Source organism: Tursiops truncatus, chromosome 4, assembly GCF_011762595.2.
Source record: "Tursiops truncatus isolate mTurTru1 chromosome 4, mTurTru1.mat.Y, whole genome shotgun sequence".
NCBI classification, from domain to species: domain Eukaryota; kingdom Metazoa; phylum Chordata; class Mammalia; order Artiodactyla; family Delphinidae; genus Tursiops; species Tursiops truncatus.
Genome location: NC_047037.1, coordinates 17,041,992 through 17,069,609, shown reverse-complemented (window position 1 = coordinate 17,069,609; position 27,618 = coordinate 17,041,992). Strand labels below are relative to the sequence as shown.

Sequence of the window (27,618 nt, the reverse complement as noted above, 5' to 3'; positions counted from 1 at the left end):
CTGGCATTGCTGTGGCCTTTTCTGCACCTGTAACCTGCTCCTTCAACCTTGAGCCATGATCCCTGCCACTCAGCGACACACACCACCTCTTGTTAATTTCACTTTTTGGGTATGCCTTAATGTTTTTCTCAGTTCCAAATTATACCCCAACTTCATATCATCTCAGTTCTCTTTTCATCCATATTTCGATGGGCTCAAGCGAGGGTAATCAAAAGACAAATTTATTTACACTTTGTACACATTGACTTCGACAAGCAAGAGAAGGCCTGGTGGCCTTTAGCTCCTACACATCAGTATAATCATAGTATATGCGGACCTCTGATCTTCTGACACTTTGCAGTGATCGGATGCTCTCACTCCTCGTTCTGATATTTGATTTCTTGAACAGCCTTCTTGAGAATGAGCGACACATAAAAAAGTAAATTATCGGATCCAGGCACACGTTGCACGCAGACAAGAAAAGCGTCATTTCTTTGCAGTAATATAGGATTTCGTGTGCCGATTCATCTAAGAGTCTGTCCAGGTGGCTAAAAGTGAAAGGAATCCTGCACAAGTGATAGGGTAGGAAACAGGTGAAAAACACGGCCACGACCACCCTAATGCTCTGGTTGTGTCTTCGCTTCCGGCTGGACTGGCTCACGAACTGCCTGCTGGATTTGTGGATGTACCTGGATATGGCTATGTAACATCCTATCAGCATCGCCAGCACAACCACAAACAAGCAGCTGTTGACATAAATGATGGCCTTATGCCATTTCACTCCCAGAGGACTCTTAAGTTTCATGCACTCATGAATATTTTCCCTAGTTGGTTGACCGTTTGTTAGAATGATGTTTGGCAAGGACAGGATAGCCATGAGCACCCAGACACCAATAGACAAAATCTTTGTAAAGGTTATGCTGTACATGCGAGAGTCGCCAAACGGCTTTACCACCTTCAGGTAGCGATCAATGCTTATCAGCCCGAGAAACACGATGGAAGTATACATGTTGGCGTAAAATAAAACCGAAGTGTATCGGCAGAGGATAAACTTGAAGTCCCAAGGTCCAAATCCTGCATCGTGGACTATTCGAAATGGGAACGTCAGCGTCATTATGAGGTCAGCAACCACTATGTTCTTGAGATAAAATATGAAGCTGGTTTTATTCCTAATGTGGAAGAAGATCCACACTGCTAGACCATTCAGCAAGATGCTTGCCACAAAGATGACGAGGTAAAGCCCAGGCAAGACGACAGTGTCAAATTCGTTGTTAATGGTGGTGTTCTTTCCGGGTCCATCGCTTGTGTTACTTGGGGTGTGATTCCCTGGACCGTGCAGCTCATTATCTGTAGGAGAAGCGGGGAGACGTCACTTCAGTGCTTTGATGCCTGCCCTACAGAGTGCTGGGCTTCCTCACAGGCTGAACTATTGCCGTTTCGGGCTAGTTAAAAGATGTCTTTAGTAATTTAAAGACTCAGTTTATTGCACTGTGAATACTTTGAGTGCCTAAAGAATTGGTGGCCTCACACAACGAGGTCCTACTGTATGGTGCAGGGAACTGTACTCAATTTCCTGTAATAAACCATAATTGAAAGGAACATGAAAAAGAATGTGTGTGTGTGTGTGTGTATATATATATATATATATATATATATATATATATATATATATATATATATATAGAACTGAATCACTTTGCTATACACCAGAAACTAACACAACATTGTAAATCAACTATACTTTAATAAACAGACGAAAAAACATTAAAAAAAAAAAAGAACTGGTGACCTCACCCCTAAATCCCCCACCCCCAAGTCCCATGAGTAAAATGTGAATTTCTGGCTCTCTGTGCTAACTGTTTGAAAATGAAAATAAATATACCGGTGAAAACTACCTTGATTAGATTTTTAATTCAGTGTTTGATATCCTTACAAATAGAATCAACAAAATTTGGGAGCAGAAAATTAGAATTTTATATAACAGAATGGTAGCATGTGGTTATTCTTTTAGTGCAGTCTTTGGCAGGCGCTCTTTGAAATATCTTTTTCTCTCTCTTAGTTTTAAGCTATTTAATCATCAAGAACTGGGAAAGAGTAAAACTAGCAGGTCATTTTGAATTTTTTGTCCATGACTTTTTTTTTTTATAATACTTAAGAAACTTTAGGGACCATCGTTAGGAAGAGAAATAAAAAGGAACAATTGTCATTAATATTTAAATTCATTCTCAAGGAGGACAGTTATTAAAAATAATTGCAGTCTGGTACCTATTTTAATTTACAAGTCTAGATTATACGTATTGTGCTGAGAATATGAAAATTTTAAACCTTTTGCTATTTTGGAATTTTGAGTTCGTGTTGTTAAAGACCTGCACCACTGTATCATATAATCAGTGAAATGGTTTATGAACATTGGATTTGCCTGACAGCCATGAGAACGGGCCTCTCAGATCTCCTACTGCAGGGAGTGTAATTGATGGGCAACTCCAGCTCAGTGTTCTGAACCCAGCACTGTTTTCTTGCTGATGCCATGCTTCGCATGGACTGCTCCCAGCCAGTAACTGAGCACATGATACTAAGACAAGCCTGTTTCTGGGACAGTAGGGGTTTCTCTGACGAGTGACTTTGGCTGGAGGACTTTGCATCAGTCTGGTCAAAACTTTCTTCAGGGCTTCCCTGGTGGCACAGTGGTTGAGAGTCCGCCTGCCAATGCAGGGGACACGGGTTCGTGCCCTGGTTCGGGAAGATCCCACATGCCGCAGAGCGGCTGGGCCTGTGAGCCAGGGCCGCTGAGCCTGCGCGTCCGGCGCCTGTACTCCGCCACGGGAGAGGCCGCAACGGTGAGAGGCCCATGTACCGCAAAAAAAAAAAAAAAAAACTTTCTTCAAACTACACTGAAGTCTGAATCTGCCTCCTCTGCCTCCTTGCTCCCCTCTCTCTTCCACAGAGGTCAGACCTGCACAGCTGTCAGCAGTCCCTCTGGGCAATCACCCCCATAAATCTCTTGACCATCCAGTTACATTTTGTCTTTTTTTTTTTTAAACTGGAGCTAACAATTTACAAATGAACTGTGTGGATGTAAGTTGACAAGGAAGGCCATTTCTGAATTTTCACGTCTCACTAATAATGTTTACTATAGTTACAATTATGTTTTGGAATGATTTTGTTTTAGAGCTAACAGCATGAATTTAGCCCTCATTTCCCTACATGACAGGCGGCGAAGTATATATTTTGTTTCCCTTCTTTGAAGAAGCGAACCCAGGAAGATAGTTTCGATGATTATAATCTAAAAACAGGTTCTTAAACACCAGAAACTAACACAACATTGTAAATCAACTATACAGGCAACTATGCTGCCTGAAATTTAAGTGTAGGCTCTTCCCGAGTAACCTTGTCCCCTTGGTGATTCTTTCCCTTTTATTCTCTGCTACCAGTGTTTTTAAAAACTGGTATTCCTGGCTTAAACGTCCTTACACAGGCTGGTAATTTATACCTGGACTAGCCTGTTATGATGAGACCCACAGTCTTATTAAGCTTTACAAGTTTAAAATGCCTGATTCAGCTGCCATCTGTACTCCTGTTGCCAGTTTCAAATGTTGTCTTGGAACAGGATCGTTCAAGCCTGTCTTTAACTTAATGAAGTGTCTCAGTCTTGGCCGCTTCTGCTCCATCAGATCTACATCAGCATCCATGCCCTTAGAAGCTTCTTAAGATGTGCAGCTTTACCTGGGTTAAGATACCTGCTTGACTTAATTTCCCCAATTAAACTATTAACAGTTACTTTCATCTAACCCAGAATAGAACCCTAAGGGAAGTAGAGAGAGGACAGGTAACTTTTAAACAGGATAAGTGGTCTAGCTGAGGGACCCAGCCTGAAAAGGGGCAGCTGCATCATCTCCTGAAACACTGGTTATACCTTGTAACAATTACTAACGAATGATTTTCAAAACCATTGTAAATGCAAGTAGAATGGTTTGCGAACCATAGCATAATAGGCATGGAGTATTTCCACACTTAGTGTCGGCTCCCTGGATCTGCTGTGCTTTTCCGTTGTGGAACGGAAGGACCCATACTTCTCAGGGTTGGGTAGGGATTTTGTATCTGTTTATTATATACTTTAAAGTTTTAATTGTATGAACAAGCACTCTTACTAAATGACGATTTACTGATCAGTTATATTTATCATCAAACACAGTCTTAAATCAGCATGTCAGAAATAGTCCTTAAAGATACTCTGAGTCATAAATAACATCAGGTATGAGTAACCTTGTTCCACAGTGATTATTGAACCGTTCCGTGGCTTTGAGACAGTCTGCTGAGCATGTCACCTCACAGTTTTGCTTCTTTAGTTTATGTACGGGATTAACGCTCTAGAATATAGGATTTCTTAATTCAGTGGAATAGGCTTGGGCTTGTTTATTACTTCATTTACAAATTCTACATTTATGAGGCAGCTGAAACAAATTAGTGGTTAAAGCCTGTTACGGGTTATCCTATGCAATAAATATGGTAGTGGAGAGAAAAATGGTTCCTGCGAAGCAGGAATAACCATCTGTGGGTTGCTCTGGAAGGTTCAGAACTTAATATAGAGAGTTCTGTGTGACATAGTTTTTTTTTTTTTTTTTTTAGAATTAAGTCTGTGGTATATTCTTTCCTGCCAGCCTTTCTTCTCTTCTGTATCATTGCCCCAGTTTTTCCAAAGTCTGTGGCTATGCCCAGAAGCGTTTCTCTGCAATGTTCCCACTCAGGAACAAAGACCGTTAAAAGTGAGTGGCTTTCTTTCCCCAGGAGGTTTTATCATGTTGTTCTTTGCTGTCAGTAAAGAGCTTGGCCAGGTTAGGGAACATTTTTAATGACAAGTAGTTTGGTGATTCAATTAAGAAAAACTAGAAGCTGTTTTGACAGTGTAAAGGCTGTTTTCTCACAGCTCACACACTCCTTATCTCCCAAGATGTTATTCCCTGTTTGTTTAGTGCAGAGCTTGATTACAGGGTGATAATTGAGGGTAAAAATCCCTTTCTTATTCTCCCCTCTGCTCCCCCTCTTCCAACTCCTTTTAAACTGAATTAGCAGAGGCAATGACATACGAACACTGGTTCCACAGTAAATCATCATTTTGTGCCAGTGGGTTTGTGAGAGTGGTTTTGTGGGATGTGTGTGTTGCGGCTGTGGCTGCCTGTGTTTGTGTGTAAGGGGGATCGTGTGTTCACCTGTGTGTGCTGGAGAAACGCGTGGGCTTTGTAGCCAGATACTGCTTCAGCCACATGTGGCTCCTGTATCGGACAGGGCAGATAGAGGGCATTGCAGGCAGTCCTCTTTGACAATGCTGGTTCAGCCACTTCATGACTTTGTAAGATGGAATAAATAGCGGCCACTTTGCTGGATCTTCTGAGAGTTAAATGCTCTGCATACGTTTCAAGCACAGTGTCTAGTACTCAGTAGATGTTCACTCTCTGACTTTTGTGTCATTAATAGCAGTCACTTTCTGAACGATATGTGTTGAAGAATCTTGGTCCTTTTGCTTTTGGTGAAGCTGCATTGTTGCTCGTTGGGGCATGTCACACTTAGGCACAAAGTGTGAAAGTATCAACGATATATCACTGCTCTACCTGCCAGGTGGGAATGAAATACCAAAGTCACGCAAATTGCAGAGTGTCACTCCCCTGGCACAGCTGCCCTCGCATGACCATTTTCTAGCTACCCAGTAGTGTAGGTAGATGTTGTCTTGACCTCTTGGGGAATCTCAGTGAACCTTGATCTAGACTGTTACATCTGAAAAGTAATGTGTACTTTAGTTTGGGTATGAAAAACTTCCCCAATTATTAGTTTAATCTTTCTTGTTCTTTTAGAGATGGTCTCTAGATGAAACAAAGCTTAAAAACAAAGTGACGGCAAGTTAAATTTCTCTCAGTGATGCCACCCTGCATGTTTGCTGTTTTACATTTAATGAAAGGCAAGGATAAATGCTGGTTTATTTTGTTAGTTGGTTGGTGACCGCTAAAACCCCGAAATGGACACATAGTGTAAATAACAGTTATTGATCAAGTAAGATTTTCTTTGCAGTTTTCCCTACCGCTTACCTGGTAATTTTGCAAATGTCACGTTGAGCCCCATTCTTTAGTTCTGAGGGACTGTAAGCAAAAATACGTGTCAGGAAACACTCGGGGACGATTGACGCAAGGGCTCAGCATAGGTTATTCCTGGTTTGATTTCTGGGGGCCGGGGTGGGGGGGAGAGAAACAGTTAGGCAGGAATTTGAACACACAGTATTTCGATCTTTACTTTTAAAAAAAGAAGAAAAAAAGAAAAGATATCCCCACGATTCAGAAAAGGCTTATTCTTTGGATAGGAACGACTGTGCCACATAAGAATTGTCTGTTTTTCTGTGCTCTTTCCATGTGCCAGGAAGCATGGACCGTTTCTGTGTATGCTCTCTCCATCTGAATACCACTGTGTGGCCCTGGGAAAGTTACTTAACGTCTCTGTGACTGAGTGTCCTCATCTCTGAAATGAGAATAATAGCAACCATACAACAGGAGTGTGATAAGGATTATGTGACATAGTCCATAAGGCACCTGTCAGAACCTAGGTCAAAGAATGTGCTCAGGACATATTAGCCTATGCCTTGCCATCCTGCTTCTGCCTCACTCTACACGCCCCAGCCCCTAACCTCAGCACATGTACTTACATACATGCATGATGAGACGTTTTAACAATCTCCAATTGTATGTAAATTAAGAGATCTAGCGCTGATATATGTAAAGAGTGGTTTATAAGCTCAGATATATTCAGCATCCAATCACTCCTGTAATCTCTAGGGTTCTAGTTTTGGATTTACACTAACCAGCTGTGTGACCTTCATCGTCACCCGACCTTTTTGGAATTTCGGACTGAAGGCCCTAAAAAAAATCCCTATCAGGACTCAGATTTATGTGGGCTTCTACGTTTTCCTCAAACATAGATTCCCATTACGAATTTATTACCATTTGAACGTTTGTCTCGTAAGTCCCTGTATTTCACTGTGCTAACTGGATTCCATCCAAGCTCAGAGTTTGGCTAGGAGTGAATCATTAAATTAGCTTTGAGTGACTGGTGTGTGATTTTGGGCTAAGTACCCTAACTTTTCTGAGCTTCAGATTCCTCACAACCTTTTTATCGGGATTACCTGAGACCATATGTGCACGTGACATTGCTTTGAATGCTCTAGGACAGTCCCCCCAGTTCTCCTTGAGCAGCCTTCTCTGTGTCTAGTCCCTGTTTTCTGACTTTCCTCAGGTGTCGATCCAAGAGAGAAGAAATCCTGGGAACTGTTGTCATGAGTGTGCTGCTGAAGCCAGGTGTGTTTCGGGAACAGTTCACTGTAGGGAAGTTGCACTGTTTCTCATGAAATGAAACCATGTGAGGCCTTCGTGTCCCCTCACTGATACTGCTTCTATACCACACAGCTGCAGAGAGCCCCCAAGTGAGCTCGTCCCCTCCAAGTACAAGGCAATCGTCTGATTGCATCAGCAGTTGCATCTGCTGAGTCAGCAGGGAGAGAGCACTTCGGAGGCAAAAGTATATTTAAGAATTGGGCCGCAAGTGGAGAGGCACATGTTTCTTTCTCTGTTACTTTGTCCTTCTCTTCTGCTCCCTAGTAACACGTGAAGTTCAGGGGCTGGATTTGGTAATAGATGGAAAAAGTGGTGTCCGGGCTTCCCTGGTGACGCGGTGGTTGAGAGTCCGCCTGCCGGTGCAGGGGACACGGGTTCGTGCCCCGGTCCGGGAAGATCCCACATGCCGTGGAGCGGCTGGGCCCGTGAGCCATGGCCGCTGAGCCTGTGCGTCCGGAGCCTGTGCTCCGCAACGGGAGAGGCCACAAAATGAGAGGCCCGCATACCGCAAAAAAAAAAAAAAGTGGTGTCCAAATTTTCAGTGATTTCCTCCCCTCCACCAATCATCTCTTTTGAGAGTTTAGAAGCCCTGTCCATGCCTCTCACCTTGAATCACTAGGGTAGGTGGTATATAGTGGGTGGTCAAAAGGTATCTATTGGTTAATGGATCGTAGACAATGATTAGGGCTCTTAGACTCCCGCCTTTTTGAGTGTCGGTGTTGCCGTGTTTTTAAAGTAAGGCAAGGAGGTAAAACCCTACTTTTTTTTCCCCCACTCATAAAAGTTTACTGGGATTGAGGCAGTTTTCTAAACTTCATAATAATGACCTTTGGATTTCAGCAAACCTTATTTTCTTGAATCCAAGTTCTCATGGAAACATTTCAAGGAGTTTACATGAAAGACATCTCTAATTTTCTGTTCCTCTGTGGGCAAGTTATGTGGTTTTCCATCTTTTTGGCTTCACTTATACCTTACTCGATAACAGGAAATCCAGTATGGCTTCTCCACACTGGAGGAGAAGCAGTGTCTAGAAGTGGGTGAGCCACAGCAGCAGTAAGAGATAGCAGACAGCCATTAAGGAGGACACGGAAAAGAGTCTGGGAGAAAATATTTGCATATCATGTTTCTGATGAAGGATTAAATTCAGAACATACAGAGAACTTCTACAACTTCCTAATAAGAAAAAAACAGCCCAGCTAAAAAGTGGTCTAAAGATTTGTATAGACATTTTACCAAAAGCACATGAAAAAATGCTCAATATCATTAGTCATTGGGGGAACTCAAATAAAAAACACAGTGAGATACTATTTCACATCAACCAGAGTGGCTATAAATAAAAAAGACAATTAGAAATGTCAACGAGGATGTGGAGAGGTAGGAACCCTTGTACACCGCTGGTGGGAATTTAAAATCATACGGCCACTTTGAAAACAGTTTGGTAGTTTTTTAAAAAGTTTCACCTAAATTTATCTTCTGACCCAACAATTCCACTTATAGGTATCTACTCAAGAGAAATGGAAACAGAGACCTATGCAAAGACTTATATGCAGGTAGCATATACGTTTTTAGTAGCATTATTCATAATAGCTAAGAGTTGAATCACCCCAAATGTCAACTGATGAATGGATAAACCAAAGGCAGTAAAGTCACATAATGGAATACTACTCAGCAACAAAAAGGAGTGAAATACACCTATAATATGGATGAATTCAAAAATGTTTTGCTAGGGAAAGAAGCCAGATACAGAATACCACTAAGATGAAATGTCTAGAAGAGGCAAGTCTATAGGGGTGGAAAGTAGATGAGGGCTAGGGGTGGGCATGGAGACTCACTGTAAGGGTGTGAGGGGTTCTATTAGGGTGATAAAAACTGGATTATGATGGTGGTTGCACAGCTCTATAAAGTCATTAAAAATCATTGAATTGTACATTTAAAATGGATGAAAATTATGGTATGTAAATTATATTTGAATGAAGTTTAAAAGGAACAAGTAGTATACAGAAGAGGAAAGGAATAGATACAAGCTAGCAGCTCACTGTGCAATAACGGATGAGTTTTCAAGGCCAGGAAAAAGCACCTAGTAAGCACATTCCCTGTCACCTCTTGAAGAAGATAGTGAAATGCAAAATACGTTCAGCAAGAGTTGCCACCCCTTGACGTAGGTGAGGGGCACTGCTTAGCGATCTGGATGATTCATTTATGAGTTTTCTTCTTTTACCATGTTTTTTGTTGTTGTTGTTTTGTTTTGTTTTTTTGCGGTATGCGTGCCTCTCACTGTTGTGGCCTCTCCCGTTGCGGAGCGCAGGCTCTGGATGCGCAGGCTCAGCGGCCATGGCTCACGGGCCCAGCCGCTCCGCAGCATGTGGGATCTTCCCAGACCGGGGCACAAACCCGTGTCCCCTGCATCGGCAGGCGGACTCTCAACCACTGCGCCACCAGGGAAGCCCCATGAGTTTCTTCTTTTAGAATTCGGTTCAAAATCCAGAGACCCTGGCTGTGGGTGATTATTTGTACTTTGGGGGCATCCATACTCCCATTTTCTTAATCCCTATGGAAACTATATGAGAGAGTTGGGTTTTAATTAGTTCAGACATGATATTTGGATTTTTCTGGAGTCAAGTTTGTTTTCCAGGTTTGGGAAATGAGATGTTTTATTCTCCTCAGCTGGCTTATGAGAGTATCCTCTTGCCTCCTTCGTCTCTTATACTACCTTCTCTAGATGAAATGCCTCCCCTAATTTAGGCCACGGCTCCTCATTTTTGCATTTTCTTTTTCTCACGAGCGTGCATGTCTCCTCGGATGGTCGGCCATCACCTCTCTTCTACAACCTTCCCTTCCCCAGACTTCAATCCACTGTGTACGCTGGAGTGTGTCGTCTGTCTGTGTTCCTCAAACTCAGCATTTCTAAACTTGAACTGTCTTTCCTTCCTTTGGCACACATCATTTTCCTTTCATCCCTGTGTATGAATATTTGGTTCATCTCTTAGTTGAGAGAGTTTAAGACCTCAGTACTGGACTGGATCTTTCTCTCTTCCTTGCCCCCATCTAGTCAGTCACTTATCTAGTCTTTCTGCTTCTTCTGTTACAATATCATTCCTTTGTTTCTGTCCTCACCTTGCTCCTCCCAGTCATCTTCCAGATCCAGGCCCTCCTAGTGTCACATGTGGCCCTGTACTGACCTCCTCTCTGGTCTTCCTGCTTCTTGCTTCTCTCCTCTTGAAGCTGGCTGTCCTGCTTCTTGTTGCTAGATTCTTCTTTCTAAATTACCCATGTCATCATGTTCTCTAACCCTGAGTATGATAAGACAGGGAACTTCTTGAATTACAGTTACTAATGAAATATAAGGAATTATTATTATTTACTGTTGGAGATCATGGAGTGTGGAAGCCGAAAGATGCTGGGTTCTGATAATTAAAAGTTGGCACTCAACTTTGGGAGAAATCTTCTTGTCCCATAATTAATCCTCTGAATCAGATGACAATAATACCTACTCTATAGAATCATTATGAGGTTAAGTGAGAATACATGTTTATGAATTATGTGCTTTGTGAACGTAGCTTTTGCCTGTGTTATTTCCACTAACCTTGCCTACATGGAATTCACGATCATTTTCATCTGATCGGGGATTCTCTCCGTTAACCTAACTGTTGCCTCTCAGGGGCGTGCCTTGTGTTCAGTCCCCGATTTTTCTTCATACCCATTCCTGCTCCTGCATGGCCTCCTTTCTCCCCCTGTTTCCCTACCTTGGGAATCTCTGCCTCCCCTTCAGTGTCAAGGTCAGAATCTGACCTTTTCTATGAGGTCATTTTCTCAAAGTCTACTGATGGTCCACGCTCAGGGATTATAAAGAGGGTAAAGGGGAGGGTAAGTTTCTGCCCTCAAGGAATTTAGAATCTACTGGAGGATCCAGACATACAACAGACCACAAAATACAGAGTGAGAGGTTGGGATGCTATAGACATCCAGAGGTAGAGGTGTCCCCTGATGAGGGGAAGCAGGGATCAGGGAGGTTCCATGGCAGCTTCGATGCCTGGCTTGTGGCAGGTTTGCTGAAGGTCCGATGGGAAAGGAGCACATGGAAATGCTGAGCATGGCCCAAGGTAACATGCAGTAGTCTGCTGGGGAGACGATGATGGCCTTGAGTGGTGGAGAGATGTGACAGATCGAGGCATATTGAGCAGTGAGTGGCTGACTGATGCTGGTGCAAAGGGACGGGGAGTGTTGTGTCCTCCCAGGATTTGGCAGTGGGTGTCGGTCTCTTTCACTGATGTTAGGGCCCCGTGAGAGGAGGGGCACATGAAAGAATGGGTGGAGTTCAGGTTTAGGTTTGTTGATTTCAGGATGCCCGCATAGCATCCATGTGGAGATGTCTACTAAGGAATTGAAGATAGAGGTCTGGAGCCTGAGGAGGTGCTCCTGGCTGGTGAGGTACGTTTAAGATCAACAGAAGACCTGTGATAGAAAAAGCGATGGGAGTGGCTGAGGTTGCCCAGGATGAACCTGCCCAGTAGAGTGAGAATAGGAGAAGGCTGACTTCGAAGCTTTTAAGGAGCAATTCTCGGGAAGGTGAAGTGCCTGAAGGAGTGCTCAGAGAACTGGAAGGATTACCGGCAAAGATTAATGGCCTGTGAACCGAGATGGGAGTTTACGAAATGAGAAGTCATAACTAGTTTTCTTCTGCAGGGAAGTCAAGAGACCTAGGACAGCGAAGCGTCGTTGGATGGGATTTAGTAACAGAGAGGTCACTGTTGGTCTTTGCCGGGGCTGCATATGTCGTGCTGCCTGAGTGCAGGGGCTGGGTACGGGGGGAAGTAGGGGCAGAGCAGAGGGCTGATGACAAAGGGTTGGGTAATACTTGTGAGGTGAGGAAGTAAGGGAATGGTTTCAGACAACTCTTTCAAAAAAAAAAAAAAAAAAGAACAAAACACTATGCTTACCACAGGAAAAAGAGAGAGAGGGTGGGGGGTAGAGGTAGATATAGTACCAATGGAAGATTCTGCTAAGCTTCTCATTTCATGTCTTACATTTAAAAATATTTTTCCTCACTTGGCTTAAAAAAACAAAACAAACAAACCCTTGCTCCTACCCCTGGCCGACATGGTGGCGGTGTGGTGCCGACCCCAGCTCTGCTGCCTTTCAGCTTTCTGACCCTCAGTCTCCTCCTGTGTACAGTGGCTGTGATGATGTATCCACTATGGGGTGAGGTTGAAGTGAGAATGTTTATGAAGCATCTGGCACAGCTGTGCAGGGTATGGGCTAAGTCTTACAAGCCCCTGTTGCGTGTTGTAGGTACACAGTAGAATGCATTTAGTGATTGATGGGTTGGACACAGGGTGAATGAAACTCATTTCTCACCACCTGAGAACTGTTGCGTGGTTTGTAGTTTCAGCCGCCCCGTGAGGAGTCATTTGATCGTTTTGCTCTAAGAGCTTCGTACCGGTTGCCTCTGAGCCTCATCTGCCTGCTCCTTCTTCAACAGCAGCACCGAAGCTCCCGGGCCCCCCGTGCAGTTTACAGCAGAGCCGCTGTGCGTACTCTGCGCGTCCCAGCGCCTGCAGGGTGTTGGGATGAGCATTGCTTCAGCTGTAGTCATGGGCTTGGGTCCAGGATCTCACTGATGGGCAGGAACCCTGTCATGCCACCTACTGCTCCCCTAGCTGAGAGCTGACGAAACCTCTCAAGAAGGCGATGTCTGTGGCAGTCCTGGGTTTCACAGCCATTCCTGAGGTTAGATAGCATCGAGGCTGAGAGGAGACCTTCTAGGTTTTCTCCAGCCAACCATTGATATGATCCTTTGACTATTAACTGTGTTGCGATGTTGTTATTTTTACCCTGGCTTTTTTTTTTTTTTTTTTTTTTTTTTTTGCGGTACGCGGGCCTCTCACCATTGTGGCCTCTCCCGTTGCGGATCACAGGCTCCGGACGCGCAGGCTCAGCGGCCATGGCTCACGGGCTCAGCCGCTCTGCAGCATGTGGGATCTTCCCGGACCGGGGCACGAACCCACGTCCCCCGCATCGGCAGGCGGACTCCCAACCACTGCGCCACCAGGGAAGCCCTAAGCTGGCTTTTTAAATGAGTGAAATGAAATGGTAGAAAAGGATGAACATGTCCTCAGTGTCTCCTTTATCTTAGGCCTTGAACTTGGTGCTTGATTTCTCCTGCAACCCTCATAGCAGCCCGTGCCCTAGGTGTGTTTTATTCCCATTTTCTTCCCCAGCTGGGAAGATCCGAGGTTTAGACATGTTAATTAACTTGCCCTGACTCACACAGCCAGTAATGCGTAGGATCAGCATTCCCATCAGATCTGACTGAAACCCTATCTGCAGTTTTTCCCATTACCCTGCCCTGGAGTCCACATGCAGAGCGATTCTGGGGTTGATATTGGAGGGCCGGAAACGGGAGGGCCAGGATAGGGCAGCGGTGGGATTTGTTTTCCCTGTCAAGCTCGTGAGGGAACTGCGGATCTTCTAAACTGGAGATGTAGTTTGGCTTGGCCTGAACCATGTGGAAAACAGCAGGAAATTTCACTTAAGAATGCAGCTTTGGATCCTATCTTGGAAAAGAAGATCTGCCCACAGTGAGCGTGAACAGTCCAGCAGTGTTCGCTGACTCTTCCTTTTGGAGAATATGCTGTCTGGGTCACCAGCTCACGGCATCCTCTGCCGACGTCCCTGGGCCTCCTCACTCGGGAGCATTGCTCGCCAGGTCCTGTAGGCGCTTGATTTTGTAACTCTCGGTGCGTTTATCGTTTACTCTTCTATGACGACATTTGACCTATATGGATCATCGAATGTCCTACGTTGACTATAAACATGCCTTTCTTCCTCCCTCTCTACCAACTCCTGATTTTTCTCGCTTCGGTGACCAACACTTAGCATTCTTAGCAAAATGACTTTCCTGGTACCGCTTAGCAACCCACAAAGAATAGTGGCAGGAGATCTTGTTGTTTAGTGCACACCCGAGAATTAATTAATTGTCACAGTTGACCTTTTCTCTGTGCCCAGCCCTCTTCTGAGGCCTTTAAGTGAAAACCCTAACTGGTCGTATTGTTAAACCGCTTTTATGGTTGGAAAAATGGAGATTCTGTGTCTCAAGGAAGGAAAGGTTTATTAACGGTGGAGCAGAGGCTTGACTGAACCCAGGTGAGCTGGATGCGCAAACCTCCGCTGTAGCCTGGAAGGGCGGTGGGAAGACCGGGGGAGCATCAGCACCCGGGGCTCCGGACCTGCTGCGATGGGCACACAGCTTTGTTCTCACCGTTCCCGGGCTAGGTCTCCACACGGGCGGGCAGCTGCTGTGCCGGGCTGGGGAACTCCCTCCTCAGCAGGCAGAGCCGGCAGGCGAGCGCAGCAGGCCATGCGATCCTTAATTCTCCCCGGCTTCCCAGGGCCTCGTTATTGCCTTTCTGGTCAAGATTTGAAAGATAAATGCCAGTTAAATGCTTGCTCCCCAGAGCAAGCTCCGTAGAGCTTGCTGCTCACGATTTTTTGGACTGATTATTTGGTGATGGTGGTTCTCAAGTGACAGAGTTGTAGTATAATTCTCTCTCTTATTTGTCCTCCACTTTTCAATGTGTTCTTAAGAAGCTCGCATCTGGAACTGCAAGAATTTCAGATCTGAGGGGTTTTTTTTGGCGGGAGGGTGGAGAGGGGTCACTTTCTTGTAGAAAAGCTATACTAAGCCAGTAGAGCATATGGGAATACTGCTGTAGTCCCTAAAGTTCAGTGGAGAGATGTAATGTTCACAAGACCCACCTAAGGCAAAACTTCTGGTGAAAGGTGCAGCCTTTCTTGCATTTTGGAATCACCTGTAACGTAAGAATCTTTTCCAATTTAAGCCTGAGAGAGAATGAGAGAGAGAGAGAGAGAGAGAGAGAGTGTGAGAGAGTGAGAGAGAGAGAGAGTGAGTGTGTGTGTGTGTGTGTGTGTGTGTGTGTGTGTGTGTGTGTCTTCCAATGCTGCTAAGATACAGCTCTGCTGAAGGCCTTGGGAAACAAACAAGTTACCTCACTGGGTATATTGACTTCTTTCTGTGATAGAATCAGGTCACTGTATTCATAAGGCACTTCATTAATGCAGGCTTGGAGTCAGTGACCCAAAGGTGTTGGAATGCAAAGCACACAGCCTTCATTCTGGTTTTTCAGGTACTACCCTGAAGTTCTCTTTGCAAAGTTATGCTTGACACCTGTAGCTTACAATTAAGTATGTTTTGGTTCACATTTGGATTTAACTTTTCTTTTTCCAGGTGACCTCTGATTACTTCCTTAGTTACTCACTCACTCACTCACTGATTGATGTAGGGAGGGGGGAGGGCGAGGGGTGGAGGGTGGTGTGAACTGGGTTGTAAACCCCTTGAAGGCAAGGTTTGTGTCTAATGCTTCCTTATAACCTTACCCCAGACCTGGTCACTGTGCAGGTGGAGAGCCTCAGCGAGCTTCAACACCTTGCTCAACGTCACACAGACAGTGAGAAGCAAAGCCAGGAGACGAGCTCCAGGTTTTGTGGCCCCAGAACAGGCTGCCTCTCCGCTGTGCTGCTTGGCTTGATCAGTGGCACCTCAGAAGCAGCCTGGACGGTGCCCTGGACCTCACTGCAATCGGCAGGTGTTACGTTTTTGACTGAGTCTTTGGCTCTGACCCTGGGCAAAGCCGTTTAGCTCTCGGAGCTGGAGCTTGCCTGTCTGTGAAATGACGAAAATAATAAGTACCTGGCCTGGCTCGCAAAGGCACTGTGAGAATCTGGAGAGGTACTGTGTGCAAGTCCATTTTATATTGTAAGTGCTGCAGCAATGTCATTCCCGGCAAATCTTTTTTCTGCTTAACAGTGAAAATCTTATTACTCATATAGTCCAATTTTTATCGTTTCCTTAATTGAAATGTATATTTTTGTGTTCTGTTTAGGGAAAGTCTAATGTATACACAGTGAAATTCTGGACTATTAATACAGAGTTAGCTGGTCAGAGAGGTTACAGGCTACAGTCCCAATAGCCAGGGTAGTGGTTTTGAATGAATCTGTTCTAACCCAAATGCATTTCAAGTGGCTTCTGGTCCCTTAAAAAAAATGCTCAGAATCTAAGACCCCAGGTAAGTCTTCAGTTGTTTGATTACCATTTACCAACCTATTAAGAAAGGAGAGTACTTTTCGCAGGCTTATGGAGATGTTGTTCCTTGTTTTCGAAGGGTCATTCCATGGCTTAAGCATTATACTTAATGGCTTAAGCATTATACTTATACTTAAAGGGTCGTAATTATTCTTCACGGTGATGATGGTGGTTGCCATGGTCACCATTCTAATGAGGTCATCACTGTGGTTATCTGGGTTGTGGATGAGTGGGTAGGTGTCCTCAAGGCCACTCTCAATAGAATTGGGTGTCAAGTTAGCTACCCTAGTTTTTCGCATCACAGTTTAATGACACTGCAATGCTTTTTGTTTAAATTAATGAATTAAGACAGGTACTTAAGAGACAAGTCTTCCTTCAGTTTCAACCCCTACCATCAATGGTAAAGATTCTTTAGTGAGGTCTTGAATGCTAGTGGATATTGTACAGTTTTCATTGGCATCAAACCCTCACCGTGTCTCATTTTTTCCTCTCATAAAAACAAGAAATAGGAGTTTTTGGGATTAACAGATACACACTGCTATATATAAAATAGATAAACAACAAGGACCTACTGTGTAGCACAGGGAACTATATTCAATATCTTATAATAGCCTACAATGGAAAAGAATCTGAAAAAAATGTCTGTCTGTAACCAAATGACTTTGCTGTACACCTGAAACATTGTAAATCAACAGTACTTCAATTTATAAATAAATAAATCCCCCACCCCACCCCCACCCCCACCCCAATGTAGTAAAAAGATCTGGCATCACAGATAATTTATTTTGTATAATGTGTGTGTGTGTGTGAATACATACACACCCACGTACATACATATATAACATTTTCTTTAAAGTAGTTCCTGCTGTCAACTTCACTGGCATTAATTATCTTTTTTTCTTTATGAACGAAGTGAAACAGTACAACCCGGGAAGGGCAGAGAGAATAGGAATTGGCAGGTGATCTCGCGTAAGGCATGGCCAAAGACCAGGAGAGAAGCTGATCCAACACTGTCCTCTGATGTTTCTAAACAGCTCACTGTGAAGTGAGGGGACTAAAGCGACGGATTGCAAATTCAGATAGAGCCCCAAATCTAATGTCAGTGAGAAAAGTGAGCCAGGTATAAGAAGAAATAATCGCAGCACCATCAGGCCAGTAAAATACAGCTAACAGCTTCGGTGTTAGGAAAAATGATCGGGAAGGCTGGGGGCTGCGGTGAACTGCGGAGTGTTGCCCCACTTCCAGGCTCTGGGCTGTTGCCATGCAGGTGTGTGGGTCACCTGCCATGAGACTATAAAAAATGGATTTTTATATAAAATTGCATGAATTTCAAAAATTTAAATTAAAAAAATTCTGGCTTAATTTCATTAAAACAGACCAAATAAAGCCGGTTTGTGGGTTACAGTTTGTGACATCTGACTTCATGGTGGGGCTGCCCCAGGTCTCTCCATGGGGTTTGTACCAGTACCCTGGGGGACCTAGAGCCTTGTTACCCAGTGCCAGCTCCAAACCTGCCCCTCATTTTTAGTAATTTCCCCCTCACTTAATATTTTCCTTTTCACCTGAAATCGATGCCCTTGTAAGACGAGAGAGTTCATTATAGGATTTTAGAACTGAATGGCATTGTATTCGCTTTGGGATGAATACTTTCTCAAAAGCTCTAAGGTGTCTTCTTCCTTGATGCTGATGCATTAGGTTGAACTGAAATGGAAATGTTTTTATAGATGGCATTTTCATATGGTCTAACTTAACATGTCTAGCACTTGGGAAATTTTGGTAACTGGAATCAGGTATACTGGGGAGAAGGGGGCAGAGAGATTCTGCTCGATTAATTATGAAGAAACAGCAATGTGGTAAAAGTATGTTCTACCATCTGCCTCCGTAGGATGGCTTCGGCTGAACTTTGAGCTGCTATCTACGTGCGGTCGCCCCTTTTCATTGTTGTACCGGTGGCTGTAGGCACCGTGTGGATACTTCTTTTTCATACCACAGAATATACATAGATATTTTGTTTCGTCTTTGCAACAGGAAATTAGAATGTTTCGGGCTAACGGGAAAAGAGAATATTGATGTTGAAGAGCTGAAACCGTACTATTTTTTGAACAGTGATCATGATTACGTTGCTCACTGATACACTGATATAGTAGTTACCTTTTCGACAGCATCCACTGTTCTTTATCTAGTCATATTGCTGTGTATCGTATGGGTTCTACATAGACAATTTTGACACAGTGCGAGACTTTGTTTAAAGTTTTCATTTTCCAGGACTTTTAACATGCTTGGTTGAAACAACCAAAAAATAATGTAGCTGTTATTATTTGAGGCTTGCATGTTACTGTGCGCCGTGAGTAGCCGCAGGGTACCCAGTCACGATATGAAGGACCGGCCTCTTTATAAATACAACCAGTAAACAATTTTGCAGCTTTTCCAACTTGTCCTTTAGTCCGTTTATCTAATTTGCAATGAGCTCTGAGAAGCTCATTGATGATTTGTTTTCAGTTTCACGTCTAACCTTTGAGTTTGGCAGTTATGAGGAGGAACAGGTTTGGACAGGCAGGTCTTCCACCCCAAAAGGAGTGTGGCAGGCCCTAAAATGCCTGCCATCTTGAGGCAACTCATGCCCATGAATTATTTTCTTGGGTCTCTTCTGTCAGCTCTCAGCCGGAGAGCCACACAGCTCAGTGCTGACAGCCCAAGTGTTTTTCTGTTACGATTTTTCTTTCTTCAACTAGATCAGAAGCTCCTTTAGTGCAGGGACCTTAGGATATTTTGTTTCTGCAGCCCCTATTATACTGGCTTCCACTTTGGAAGCAGCCAGAATCTTGATGTTTTTAGCAAAGGGTTCTCTTTAGACTCAGGGACTTGAAAAGTGGAGTTTCAGAAGACAGATTGAGAGCCGGTAATATCTCTAACCTGAGAGCATGTCCAGACTACAGGCAAACCCTCCTCTGGTAGCTGAAGAGTCTGTGTTTCTGTCTTGCTAGTCACAATAACAACAACAACAACAAAGTTAATAAGCGTATGGGTTCAGCAAATGCTGACTAATATTATTTTGTGCCTACGACTGTTCTAAATTATTAAGATAAATATATATATATATATATATATATATATATATTTGCGGTACGCGGGCCTCTCACTGTTGTGGCCTCTCCCGTTGCGGAGCACAGACTCTGGACGCGCAGGTTCAGTGGCCATGGCTCACGGGCCCAGCCGCTCCGCGACATGTGGGATCTTCCCGGACCGGGGCACGAACCCGTGTCCCCCGCATCGGCAGGCGGACTCTCAACCACTGCGCCACCAGGGAAGCCCTAAGATAAATTTTAATTGATCAAAAAGACATTGGAATCAAATTGCAGATCTGCCACTTACTTAGGCAGGTCATCTAACCCCACTATGCTTCCGTTTCCTCTTCTGTAAAACACTCATATAGGATTGATTTGAGCATTGAATGAGGTATTACCACAGTATTATGTCATTCAAGCCTTATAGATCTTTTATTGGAGCTTGGCATCTTGGAAAAGCTCACCGTATAGATGCTTCCTGAGTGGTAGTAAGAATAGTACGCCCATTTTTCAAATGAAGAAACTGAGACTTGCAGAGGCTCCTGCAGCAGACATGTGCCGCTGGAGCTCACCCAGGCTAGCACACCTGGTGAGGGCACAACCTGGATTTGAACAGAGGTCGGTCCAAGTGCTGGGCTCTTAACTACTCTTTTGCTCCTATTTCTGCGCAGCCCGGTGGGGGCGGTTCATGTGTTCATTATAATCTGATGTCTCTCCTTTGGGCAGACTAGGTAATCAAGTAGCTCCAACGTGATTGTAGGGCATGATGTGCCCAAGACAGCCACTTATCTACCTCAGTCAAGTAGTACAGTAAATAAATCACAGATCGGTACAATTTTACCTGTTAAGTTACTGACCAAAAAAAAAAAGAGGTCCCAAATAGCAAATACTGAGTTTGCTTAGAACGCTAAAAAGTAGTGACTGAGAGCATGGTTGACTGCAGGCAGACAGGGTTCAAGGTCAGAGCTCTGCTGCTTACTTGCATACCACTTAAGCCTCAATTTGCTCACCTGTAACACGGAGGTAACAGCAGTATATGTCTTCAGGTTGTGTGAGGTTTTCTAAGAAAATAATCTATGTTAAAATGTGAAGTAGTCTTGGACCTATATTAAGGTGTCAGTGCACGTTAGTGATTGTTGTTTCAATAATAAGGTTTAGAAGGACAGTTTGTGTCGTACGAGTTCTATCTAATACATTAGAAAAAGTCAGTTAAGGAGTTCCCTTCTTCCAAAATGTTGGAAATTATTATTAGAAATTGCCTTATAAGAGAAATTATAGAATCACTGATACGTATGACTTAATGTGATGGCTTATACCAAGTGAATCTTTATCAGCGCTCTCCTTCAAATGCATTTTTAGTGTAAGGTTTTTTCACATTTGGATAATAAGAATGTCAGTGAAACTTAAGATGTGCTAATTACGCACAAGAGGAAGAATGAACGTTCTGTTCTGCCCATGTATGAGGAGGTTAGAAAGTTTGGAAATTGTTGCCAGGTTGGATAGGGGCTTGGCTTTAATCAATGGCCTGAAGCAGAAGGTTTGCCTCTCGTTTCTTGTTCACCGTGATGTTTTCCACGTGGTTCATCTCATCTAGTTTTAAACCACAGGGTCTGGGCTGCCTCTGCTCTCTCCTGTCTACTTCAGATAGTCAACAGCTCTAGGAACAGCAGTTGGCCCTTCCACTTGTACTAATGCAGAATTTCCCACCCGAGGAAGCAGGAGCAGACTGTCTTCATCTCTGCCTTGCAGAGGAAGAATCTGGGGCCTCTAAGGAGGTTGAGATTTGATGAACATCACATAGCTGGCTGGGACAGAAAAGGGGAGGACCAGTCTTCTTCCTCATCACTGACCCTACAGTGTCCTCTCCAGCATCTGCATGTGGTTCAAGCCTTGGGTTCTTGTTAACCAACCCTAGTGCCTCAGCACATCACCTGGATCGTGGGAATCTAGCCATACAAGGGGCCTCGAACAACCGTCCGATCTAATCCCCTCATTTTAGTGTGAGAGGCATCAGTGAGCTCCTGAGGAAGTTAAGAGGCTCAAGTCGGACGTAACTTTTGACATTGTCAGCGCCCACACCCCGGCTGGCCTTTCTGCTTTAAACCAAAGTCCTGTCCCATCCTGCACACAGCAGCCCCCTGGAGACTGTGGGATGCTCCCAGGTGATTTCGCCTAAATTTCACCTCCCTTCTATCCTGCCTTCACCACCATTCCTTTTATCGAGCTCTGAGGGCGTTTCATGGGTTTTCCTAGTTTTTCCTCAGCTTATAGGAGTACAGAGAACAAATGGCCGTCTGTGTCTCTTCTGTTTTAAGTTTCTGTGGCATTTTTTCAGAGGACAGGGCTATGGGTAACATTTTTTGTTCTTAAAGGAAGTGAAACCCTGAGATATCAAGGAAGGAAGGAAGGAAAGTAGACAGACTCTGAAGCGGGGCACAGATACCACTAACCTAAATAAAAACATCCATTCTAATTTAGTTTTCCATCTCCCACCCATATCCCAGAGTGTAATAAGCCCTCCCAACATGCTGTCTCTAGCCAGGAAATTTTTGCCTGGGTCTCTTCATGAAATAGTTAGGATTTTCTGACTAATGACTTTTTCTTTTCTAGGCTCCTTCCTTAAGTGTATGGTACTCAGCAATCTAACTGCTCCCCCAGCCCCTTCTCCTTAACCCACATATACCTGGAACACTTCTTGAATAGGTGTTGGAAACAGTAGTCTTAGGATAGGATTTTGCTGAAGGACTAAAACAACACGTCCCCTTGATCCCTTAGCTTCAAGGAGGAAACGACTGTTAACCTTGAACTGGCAGAAATAACAATACAGTATAAATAAGATAATAGTATAAAATAAAAAGTGTCTGGCTCTGTTTGGCAATATGGAACCAAAGTTTTTGTTGTTCATTTTGCTAGTAAATCGAAGTCTCTAATCAGAATTATGAAAGGAAGTCCTTGTTAGAAAATGGTAATATACCTAACTTGAAAGATTCACTTTGAGAATACGATAGAAAACTCCGTAGCAGATAAATCTTAACCTAGTAAATTGAAAAGTCACCCTACCTTAGGCTCCCCTATCTTTCAGAATCCTTATTATAACTTAGAAGAGTTCAGATCTCCTTGCTGGCTTCTTGATTCCCTCAGTGAAGTAAGAGCTTCCCCACGACTTTGAATGTGAACCAGACCTAAGCTGTCCCTAAGCCGTTCGTCACTAGTTAGGCAGTTTTCTCAGCGACTTTCCTGACATGTTTTAACATGATCTCTTAAGGAATCAGAAAGAGGATCGCCCTGTTCTTTGTGTTACAACGAAACGATTGAGATTCTTTTATCAAAATGAGGCAGTTAGGAGAGAAAATCATCTTTTTTTCTCTTGATCTCTTTTTAAAAGAAAAGTGAACGAAACGAATTTCAGTTTGGGGTCTTGGGAAACCATTATAAGGGACTTTGGATTTTACTCAACTAATAAAGCAAATGTGATTTAAAAATCCACTTAGTAGAAGTGATTTCCAAAATACCGTTTCCACGTTTGAAGGCACAGTGCACGGTTTGCATTACCTGCCTCCCTGAGCTGGAAACCGGGAAGTTCCATGAAGTACGATGACTCTCGTTTCAGAAAGTGGTTCCTCCCAAAGAGAGCTTGTGGATCTCATCCACTTAGCATTCTAACCCCCACTTTTTCTTCAGACCTCAGATTTAAGCAGAGGTATAATTATACTCTTAATCAGGGCTGCGTCCTACCAACCATGGCTTTTAAGAAAATTAAAAAAAAAAAACAACTTCATTTACCTTTCATGGCGGTAGCTGGCTCTCCATTCACCTGATACGGGTGTCTTCAAGTCGAAACAGGCTTCTCAACTCTAATTAAGAATAAACCTTGAAACTAAGGTTGGCAGGGAAGTTGTTTTTTTGTTAAAGCGTAAAAAATAAGCTTTTCTTTTTTTGGCCCCTGCCGGAGAAGGTAGGTGCTCCCCTGCCCACCTTGAGATTGTTCTTTGGGGCACCCTTTCCAACTCTCCTGCTCGGAGACAACTGGAGCAACTCGCTCTCTTGCTAATAGAAATGACTCACACCTGAGAGTAGGTGAGATTTGTAGACTGGGGAAGAACATTTCCTGAACCTGCAGGAATCAGATGGTGATTCACCAGAAGGGAACACAGAGGGCTGGAACCCACAGGGCCAGAGGGCTGTTTAAGGAGGAGGAAGGCACCAAGCCTCACGTTGGGCCCTCTTAAATCAGACCCAGTGTTTAGGGTTTTTTGGGGGGTGGGAGGGGAACTCCCTATTACTAATCAGAAAATATGCATTTACAAACCTTCCTGCTAATTAAGTTTTGGATAAAAAGGAACCAGAATATCTTTTATAAAAGACAGATCTTTCATGGTATTATTCAATATATTAAAGACAAATTAATATGTGTTCATACTGGTGATCGATAACTTGGGAAACCTGTTGTCTTATTCAAGAATCTGCTGAATTCCATATAACCTGCTTTCACCTACACAAAAATATTTTAAATAAAGTTATTTAGGGGGCGAGTTTACCTTATCTCTTGAATTCCACAAGACAACTTTTATTCTTTTAAAAAATTTTCCCACAATGGTAAATTTATATAATCGAATCACTTTTTCCTATTTGTAATTAATTTTAGAACTTCCAAAAAATTTCCCGGAGACTCCAAGATTTTCTTGAATGCAACATTCAAGCAAGTAAAAGAAATGAAGAAAATATCACCAAATGAAATCAAAACTTGTTACTATCATGGTTGAAGAGAAAGATAAATGAAAATAATTAAGGTGGAACATTTTTTGAAGCTAGTAAATAATAGGTATTACTTAGTGTTTACTTATGCCTTAAGGAAATAATGTATATGTACTAGTTGGGTTTTTTTCCTGTGTTTATGCAGAAAAACAAATGTATTTAATTTAAATACCAGTAGTTGAATATCAAAAGTTTGTTTCTTCTGTTGCCTTTTCCTAAACAAACAAAAACAGACAACTAAAATTGAATGGTTTTCCATTCCATTCTATTTAGGATGGATTAAGTATGTTGTGGATGAGTAGCTAGCCCTAGGGAAAGTCTCTGAACAAAAATTAGCCAACTTGGGCTTCCCTGGTGGCGCAGTGGTTGAGAGTCCGCCTACCGATGCAGGGGACACGGGTTCGTGCCCCGGTCCGGGAAGATCCCACATGTCGCGGAGCGGCTGGGCCCGTGAGCCATGGCCGCTGAGCCTACGCGTCCGGAGCCTGTGCTCCGCAACGGGAGAGGCCACAACAGTGAGAGGCCTGCGTACTGCAAAAAAAAAAAAAAAAAAAAAATTAGCCAACTTAATAGTGGCTCAGTCGTATAAGAAATTGCCACATTTACTAAACCATCCTTCGTTCAGGGTGGACTCCGCTTTGTGCCATTTGGTACTACTTCTCCAGGGATTTCGCTTTGAGCATTTAAAGCCCGTTCCCTGCATCTTGAGGGGGGGGGGAAGTTGTGCCATGCAGGCCTGAGATGAGAGACTTGTTTTTCGGGGGTTGCACTTCTGGCCGTTTGTCACTGTGATCCATAAACAGTAAATGATGTACTGCTCAAAACGGGAACTCTGCCAGAATAACCAACTGCCGGCCTTAAAAGCATCAATTCAAAGGAGCACATCCCGTTTAGCCTCCTTGAAAGTATGTTGGGCAAAGACCTTCTCTGCAAGTTCTGAGGATTATCGCCCCACAGTTCCAGTGGTGGGCGTGAATTCACGTGGAGGAGCTTGTGTGGACAAGTATTTCACGAGCTCCTGTTGAGGGAATAAAGGCAGTTCTGTTATCTACCTTAAATTTTAATACATTTGTGACCTGGGTTAACTTCGTCCTATTACTTGTCAACTAACTTAATACGGTTTTTTTGTTTGTTTGTTTTTTAATGTTAAAGAAAATACCTTTCCTTTGTTACATCGCTGCTGATAATATTTTTCATATACTATTCTGTTTTGAATTTGAAGGGAAATGTTTTGATAATTCAGGGTTACACACCTTGACTTTGTATGTGTTGGTTTTGTATTAAGATTTCCACAAGGGGGAGGGAAGGAGCTGGTGTCAGTGCAGTAGGTGGCCCTCCTTGTCTCCTCCTGAGGGTGGGCTGGGCTGGGCATGGACTAGCCTTTTCCTGGCCTTAGTCACAGTGGGATTGTGTATTTAAAATCCTCTTCGGCTGGCCATACAAAGTCTTGTAGTGAGAAAGTTAACATGAGGCACCCTTTATGCATTTGTCTTAAAGCACGTTATGCCGATCTCAAGTTGGGACTTGTTAAAGCTGGTCTTACATAACCTTCAAAAAGGGAAGTAGTACAGGTTTAGTCAGAGAAGAGTGTAATGCTTTGATGAAAAGAGCAGCTAAGAACCAGCCCATAGCTTTATTATTGTTCAAATCACCAAAAGTTTAACCTGCATAATTTTTTTTCTGCCGATTTTTATAGCAAGTCTCACATTTCATAAAAGCCACAGGAGACTTTATAACAGTAATTATCTTGCTGCTTCAATGGAAGATCCTATTAAATGCAAGGAAGCTATTTTAATAATATTGTTTAGCTATTACAAACCCCAAATTTATTTTGAATATAGGACGATGTCCTAGGCTATGTGTTTGTGTTTCTCTACCACCACAATGTTTAAAAAAATTTTTGTGTTTCATTTTTTATGACAGGTGATTTTTGTCCTTCTATAATAATGTTACTTTTAAAGATGTTAAACCTACAGACAAGTTGAAATTATAGTTCAAGCAGATTTCATCTAAATTTTCCCATTGACATTTTTCACGCCCTCCCCCACCCTCCCCCTCAACACACATATTTGTGGGGAGACCTGTTTGAAGTTGCAGTCATTGTGACAGATGTCCCACCCCTAACTGCTTCAGCATGTATTTCCTAAAAACAAGGATATTCTCCTACCTGGAAATTCCCTGGTGGTCCAGCGGTTAGGACTCTGTGTTTTCGCTGCCCAGGGCGTGGGTTCAGTACCTGGTAGGGGAAGTAAGATCCTGCAAACCACACAGCACAGCCCCCAAAAAACCAACAAAAAAGGGATTTTCTCCTGCCTACTCACAATATTCAGTCTGAATTTTGCTTTTTCCCAGTAACATTCTTTACAATTTTTTGAGGCAGAACTAATCAGTGGTCACACGTTGTGTTTTTCTAGTTTACTCTTTTATTCTAAATCTTTCTGCTTTTTTTTTTTTTAAATCTCCTTGGCTTTTGAAAATTGGTTTGCTCTGTATTCGCTAGGTCCATCCTGTGGGTCACTTAGTAAGGAGATGCTTTCAAATGTTTCTGAGGCAGTTTGAATATATTACCCTGAAGTCTACCTTGGGGTTTGGAACTTTGAAATCAAATGGGGATATCTATACTCTTGTTTTGGACAGAGACCTGGTTCGTGGATCCAAACTCACTTTTTCTCTGGGATACTGGACAAACTCATTCAACTTTTCCCAGCTTCAGTTTTCTGTAAAACTAAGGTTCTGGTTTAATCACAGAATTTTAGATGAGAATTTCTATAATCTTTCAAAATATATTCTTAAAGAGACAGAAGCACTCAAGGAGAGAAGGTTTCTAATGTTTCATCCCTTTAAAGGAATGAAAATAGGTAATGGTGTTGATACGTCTTCCTAAATCCCAGAATAAACTTTTTTAACCCTATTCCTACCTCCCCCCTTTTTAGTGTGAGGCACTGGCAAATGCATTGCTAAGGCTTACCTTGGTCTTCTAGTCATTTCTGCCTTGCATATGACCGCCTGCTCTCTCCTCCCTTTATTTGGCTTCGCTGCATTGGCCTGGACCTGGGCACAGTGTTGCTTCCTCCAACGCTGCTAGGCAGAGAATTGGTACTGCAGTCTAATTTTCTCTGTCTCTGTAATCTCTGATGTATCCATTTTTTCTGAAAGGAAAATGCACACACGAAGGACCTCTTAGTCTTTCACAGTACATGAACTCATCATTACAAGACAAAGATGAGCAGGGATCTAATTGACACATAGCTCAAATGATCTGTCTGGGATGCCCATGTCCTTTGCATGTAGCCAGAACATACAACAAGGGCTGCAGTAAAATCCTCTCCAGATCTTCCTGTTCCACCTC

At 43.3% G+C, this 27,618-nt stretch overlaps 2 protein-coding genes and 1 long non-coding RNA gene across 11 annotated transcripts in view; 1 reads left to right on the top strand and 2 right to left on the bottom strand.

Annotated features, from left to right (window-relative positions):
* Window positions 1–27,618, top strand: part of MED12L (mediator complex subunit 12L) — a 327,546-nt gene that overhangs the window by 192,204 nt on the left and 107,724 nt on the right. The window lies entirely within an intron of this gene.
* Window positions 201–23,585, bottom strand: GPR87 (G protein-coupled receptor 87). 8 transcript variants are annotated; one of them, XM_019934353.3, is made up of 5 exons: window positions 23,298–23,580; window positions 23,067–23,197; window positions 14,608–14,755; window positions 6,057–6,188; window positions 201–1,326 (listed from the first exon to the last, which is right to left on the bottom strand). In XM_019934353.3, exons 4-5 carry the CDS (start codon window positions 6,088–6,090, stop codon window positions 284–286), a joined length of 1,077 nt encoding a protein of 358 aa, XP_019789912.1. In that variant the 5' UTR covers window positions 6,091–6,188; window positions 14,608–14,755; window positions 23,067–23,197; window positions 23,298–23,580; the 3' UTR covers window positions 201–283. The 8 variants fall into 8 exon arrangements, with proteins under 8 accessions (XP_019789912.1, XP_019789913.1, XP_073659801.1 ...); XM_019934354.3 differs by lacking the exon at window positions 14,608–14,755; XM_073803700.1 differs by lacking the exons at window positions 14,608–14,755; window positions 23,067–23,197 and adding an exon at window positions 19,590–19,760.
* Window positions 24,814–27,510, bottom strand: LOC109549848 (uncharacterized). Of its 2 annotated transcripts, XR_002176218.3 has the most exons (4): window positions 27,238–27,510; window positions 26,437–26,505; window positions 25,523–25,817; window positions 24,814–25,287 (listed from the first exon to the last, which is right to left on the bottom strand). It is a non-coding gene; the product is annotated as an uncharacterized lncRNA (long non-coding RNA). The 2 variants fall into 2 exon arrangements; XR_012331306.1 differs by having other exon boundaries at window positions 24,814–25,817.

Excerpts from the sequence above, each read along its gene's own strand:
- GPR87 (XM_019934356.3), bottom strand. The coding sequence starts at position 6,090 with ATGGGGCTCAACGTGACATTTGCAAAATTACCAG. Across the intron at positions 1,327-6,056 it reads GACATTTGCAAAATTACCAG|ATAATGAGCTGCACGGTCCA; the intron begins GTAAGCGGTAGG and ends CTTCTCCTACAG.